General features: G+C 33.9%; 1 protein-coding gene across 1 annotated transcript in view; it reads left to right on the top strand.

Moving 5' to 3' along the window:
* LOC103590102 (probable phospholipid-transporting ATPase IF) overlaps nt 1-5,508 on the top strand; it is a 15,647-nt gene that overhangs the window by 7,858 nt on the left and 2,281 nt on the right. Inside the window, exon 4 of the mRNA XM_008572237.1 lies at nt 1,558-1,638. Within this exon, the coding sequence (XP_008570459.1) occupies nt 1,558-1,638 (81 nt within the window). The remainder of the gene's footprint in view (nt 1-1,557; nt 1,639-5,508) is intronic.

The raw sequence follows: 5,508 nt of genomic DNA, 5'->3' as shown, positions 1-5,508 counted from the left end.
GCCACGCTTCCCAAGCGGCACACTATCCAGTGCGCCACCGGGCTGGCCCAATATTTTGGCTTTTAAAATACAGTGCATGTTTTTGGCACATTTCTACCTATGGAATCACCTTTGTACAAAGTAAACTATCCTTTGGTTTTGAATTTTTTAATTTTTTTTTTCCTTTTTGTCTTTTTTACTGACTGGTAACGGGATCGCAATCCTCGGTGTCGCGCCCGTACCGGGGACCGGCAACGGGATCGCAACCCTCAGTGTTGTGCCCGCACCACGCTCAGCCAGTGAGCGGGAACCGGTCTCCACATGGGATCCGAACCCTTGGCGGGAGCGCCGCCACACTCCCAAGTGGCGTACTCTCCAGTGCGCCACCGGGCCAGCCCTTGAATTTTTAAATTTAAATTTTATTTTAATTTAAATTTTTTAAAGAATTTTAATTTTTAAGCATTCCCATGAGTATATATTCTTTGTCCAGGAGACCATTTTCTTAGTTTAAATCTGTGTTATCATGCTTGACAGTGTCTTAATTTTCACAATGTGCTTTTTTTAAATATCAAAATATCAGGAGAACAGCTCATGAAACTTGACTATCAAGATTTAAAAATAGTGATTATCATTTTCTATTAAAGAGGTTATTCTTTTCTGATAAAACTTAAGCAATTTCTTTCAGCGTGGCATTGAATTTTGTATAAACTCTGAACTTTTCTGTCAGTTGAACCTGGGGTTCAAAAGAAAAATTAAAACTTGTCAAGTAAGCATTTTAAAACTTTAGGAAACATTTACTTTTTAAAAAATTGCTTTTCTTCTTGAATAGGAACTTCTGATTTTCTGTCAATAGAGCATCAGCTTGATTTTTTCGGAAAAGCAAAAAATTTATACCAACCGTATCCACATAAGATTGCATGCATTCGTGAAATCAGTAGCTAAGATCAGGAATTCAGCTTCTCTGTGGAACAGAACAGATTTAATTGACCTATCCAGAGTAAAGGAACATTACTAAATGATAAGATCCATGTTCTAACTAACCATACATAATCACTGCAAATATTTCTTTATTTTTCCAGCAATTCATTGAAACCTCGGTTGTAAGATTTAGATCATAATTGCAGCATCGTTTTCCTAGCTCTGGCTCTGCTGGATGTAGCAAAATCACTTGTAGGAAAAAACCCTTTCCATAGTTCCATTCCTAGTTCTCTCTCCCCACTGTTGAGTTCATTCTAAATCCCAGGGTCAAAATTGCTGATAGACTTTTCAGCATTTATCAAGATGTGCAAAGAAGTGTGAAATGAAATCTGAGCAGCTATAGCTACACTCCTAGACAAATATTAAGGAAGAACTTAAGTATCCCATGTGTTAAGAAAACTGAGTGACTGAATCCATTCTAACAATATATGTGGATATGCAATAGATTTAAATAGTCTATGAACCCCGTGTATTGGCCAACGAAGTTAAGTTGTGAAATTATGAACTAAACTTACCATAGTATGAGATTTCAGATCTTAATAGTATTATGTGTACAATATAAAAGTACAATACTCTGCATTCTTTTTTTTTTTAATCTAGCTTATGATTGATACACCTACCAGTCCAATTACCAGTGGACTTCCATTATTCTTTGTGATAACAGTAACTGCCATTAAGCAGGTATGAAATACTTTATTGTTATTTTCCCCCAAGTCATTAAGAGGTTGCTAAATTTTTTGCCCCAAAATGACATTTATTGTTGTGAAAATAATTTCCATAAGCAACTAATTTGCTTGATATATTGTGAAACTAAACTAAATTAGCCACTTTGTTATATTTCACGTACCTAGTAACTCATAGAATAATTAACATTGTTAAAATATGTTGTTCCCTTGACACACATGAAGCATCCAGAAACAAGTATTGTATATGTACAGACCAGTTTATACATGAAACAAATTATTTATTATAATCATCTTAGGAGTGTTTGGTGTTATTTTAAGGAAATACAGTTCAAAAAGGATATGTTTATAGGGAACATTTGTGAATAAAAATTGTATAGTGCTTTCCTACTTTTTACGACTTTCTCTGGTGAAGTTTGTTTTTATGTAAAGTAGCACCCCAAGGGAAATAGCTTCAACCAAATTATAAATTGACATTAGAAACAAGGTACAGACAAACAAGATTATTGGATAAACATACCATGTAAGAAATATGTTCATAAAAATGTCATGTCCATATAGCTACCACTTCTCAAAAAACTTTGACAGGGTCTCAGTTGTACAGAGATGATCCCTTCCACTTGAGAGAGAGATAATTGAATTTTCTTGTGTAAATGTGATAAATTTTAATTTTATAAGATGTATAAATTGGCATGGAAATAAAATTGACAAACATTTTACAATTCTGTGATGAAATATATTTTTTATTACTTACGTAAGGATAAGAGAAACCTAGGGATTAACAATTACGTTATGCATCTATTGTGTCAGAATATTAGCCACAGCTCTCACTAAGTTTCATTTCCCTTTCTTCATTCTTCTACTGGAGACTAGAATTTGTGTGTATAAGTCAATAAGCATCTAAATCACTTGATACAATTACATATTTACTTGGTTTTACAAATGTCATTTATTTCATCAAAGTAGCATATATTTGTCCCTGGGACTTCTTTTCTGTATATACTTTCCTCTTAGGTGATTTCATCCATTTCAGTGGCTTCAATCTGTATGTTGATGGTTTGCAATTTTATATCTATGCTGGAAATATTCTTGAACTTTAAACACACATATACAACTGTTTGCACAACATTTCTACTTAGTCTTCTTAAACAGAACTCTTGATTTTTTTTTTCCCACCTTCTGAAACTGCTACTCTCACTATTCCCCAGTATTAAATGGTACTACCATCCATCCACTGCAAACCTTGGCATCATCATCTTTTGACTGTCCCAACCTTCAATGTCTACCTCATTAATCCAAGCTACCATTATCCCTTGCCTGGACAATTGCATTAGTCTGCTAATAGTTCTCTTACATCCACTCTTGCCCTCCTGCAGTTTCACACAGCAGCCAGATTGATCTCTTAAAATCAGATCATAATACCCTCCCACTTAAAACTGTTCAGTAGCTTCCCATCATACTTTGACCCAAATACAAGTCTTTAAGGTGATCTACAAAGATATACAATACAGTCTAGTCCTTGGTTCTTTCTTCTACTTAATTTCCTACCATTTTTCCTTTTACTCACTGTGCTCCCACCACACTCCTTGCCTTGTCCTCAAACACAGTAAAGTCTTTAAGGTGATCTACAAAGATATACAATACAGTCTAGTCCTTGGTTCTTTCTTCTACTTAATTTCCTATCATTTTTCCTTTTACTCACTGTGCTCCCACCACACTCCTTGCCTTGTCCTCAAACACAGTAAGCATGCTTCTATCTCAAGGCTTTATGACTTACTGTACTCTCTTCCTGGAAAGTTCTTCCAGCAGATAATTGCATGGCTCAATCCCTCAATTTATTTAGATACTTAAACTTTGATTTTCACTGGCCACCATGCCACTCTGTCATTTCATGCCCTGCCTGGCCTTTTTTTCTTTGTATCATTTGTCACTGCCTGTTGTTCTGTTGAATAAATGTTTGTTTATTAGTTTATCTCTCACTCTCATGCAAATGTTTAGCTGTATGTGTGCCACAGACTTTGTTTTATATAGGAGTTTATTTGCAGTGACCAGACAAGACCACACACACATTGGGCCTTTAAAAGATGTTTAATAGTTGAATAAATGAATGAATAAACTTATCGAATATTTTTTAAAGTGATGTAAAATGTGTCAATGCCTTTTGCCCTTATCTCTCAATATATATTTGGCCAAATATGGGTTACATTTAATTGGAATGTTATACCATTAACTGAATTGGAAAAAATGCTGGTGAATTTATATCTGCAAAATAAGAGTTTAATATAAATTGACAACCTATCTCTTTTCAAAATGGGTTAAATAAAGATGAATAAAATCTAAAGGTAGGAAGCAGGAAGCTTATACCTCAAACCTTTTTTAGTATGGTTATTGAAGTTGATTGCTAAATTTAGATGAGAACTTCTTGACAACTGAGGCAAAAGGGGAAATATATGAAAGGTCATGTAATTTTTAAAGAGAAAATTTGATCTATAAGGATTTTCTCCCTTTTTTTTTTTGGTACTCAGCTTTCTCTTTTGCAACAGCTGTTCTCAAGTTTTATTCATTTAATAAACACAAAAATATACTTTCATGTATTCAGATTTATGTGCATTACTATAGATCAACAGAACAAATTTTGGAAAAAATTGTAAAAGTTAAAGTTGTCATGTTCCAATCTTCCCTTCTTTTCTTCCCTTTTAGTGTGCCTTTGTCCTTTGCATTTTTGTCAAAATAGTAAAAGACTCTATTATCAGTTACTTAACACTTGAATATGAATAAGGTTGTTAGTTCATTTTTGACTTCTCCCAACCATATTTACATATTAAGTCTTCTCTCCAGTTGTGTAATGCAAGTTATAGTGCTCTTGTAAATAAGAGTCTTTGCCTTCTATGAGCTTAAAACCCATGAAGTTGGAAGATAAGACCAAATACAAAAGTAATTATAGTTTAATAGAGTAGTAGTAATTTCCAGTGAGCTGTAGCTTTTCAGAGAAGGCGTGGAACACTATCTGGATGATGAAGGAAGGTTTTGTGGAGGAAATATTATTAAGATGAGTCTTTCAATATGGGTAAAGTGACAATTGATAAAGAAGGTGAGGTAGAAACAAACAACTTGGGCAAAGTCTCAAAGGCAAGACCTGTTTTGGAGCATTACAAATCTGATCCTGTAAAGAAAATACTAAGAAATAATACTAGAAATGTATGTTGGTACTAAATGAATGGAGCTGGAAGATTCTCGATATAAGCATTGAGAATCATTGAAGGGGTTTTAAGAAGAATAGTGAATTAAAACAATGTTTTGTGAAGATTAATCTGGTAATATGTTGTAGGATGAATTAGAATTTGTGAAGTTGTGTGAAAAAGATAGCATTTGAATTATTATTGCTATACTATTAAGGCCACCTGACTATAAAAGGAAGTGTGCTTTTTGACAGTTTCGGAAAAGATGTTTTGACTCTCAAATTTCTCTAAGATGACATTGCAGCTTAAATGGGGCCATCATAATTTAGGTATCTTAAGAGTGCTTTCCAAAAAGAATTTGTGAAGTTGTGTGAAAAAGATAGCATTTGAATTATTATTGCTATACTATTAAGGCCACCTGACTATAAAAGGAAGTGTGCTTTTTGACAGTTTCGGAAAAGATGTTTTGACTCTCAAATTTCTCTAAGATGACATTGCAGCTTAAATGGGGCCAACATAATTTAGGTATCTTAAGAGTGCTTTCCAAAAAGGTTTCATCCTGAAAAAAAATAGACCTTTAAGACAATATTTAATATTTTGCTTTATAGTGTTTTAATTTTTTTTTTTTTTTTTGTCTTTTGTCTTTTTCCGTGTCCGGCAACGGATCGCAACCCTCAGTGTTGCCCCCA

This window comes from Galeopterus variegatus, unplaced genomic scaffold (genome assembly GCF_000696425.1).
Source record: "Galeopterus variegatus unplaced genomic scaffold, G_variegatus-3.0.2 Scaffold766, whole genome shotgun sequence".
Classification (NCBI taxonomy): Eukaryota; Metazoa; Chordata; class Mammalia; order Dermoptera; family Cynocephalidae; genus Galeopterus; species Galeopterus variegatus.
The sequence above is the reverse complement of the archived record's forward strand: the minus strand, read 5'-3'. Positions and strand labels throughout refer to the sequence as shown.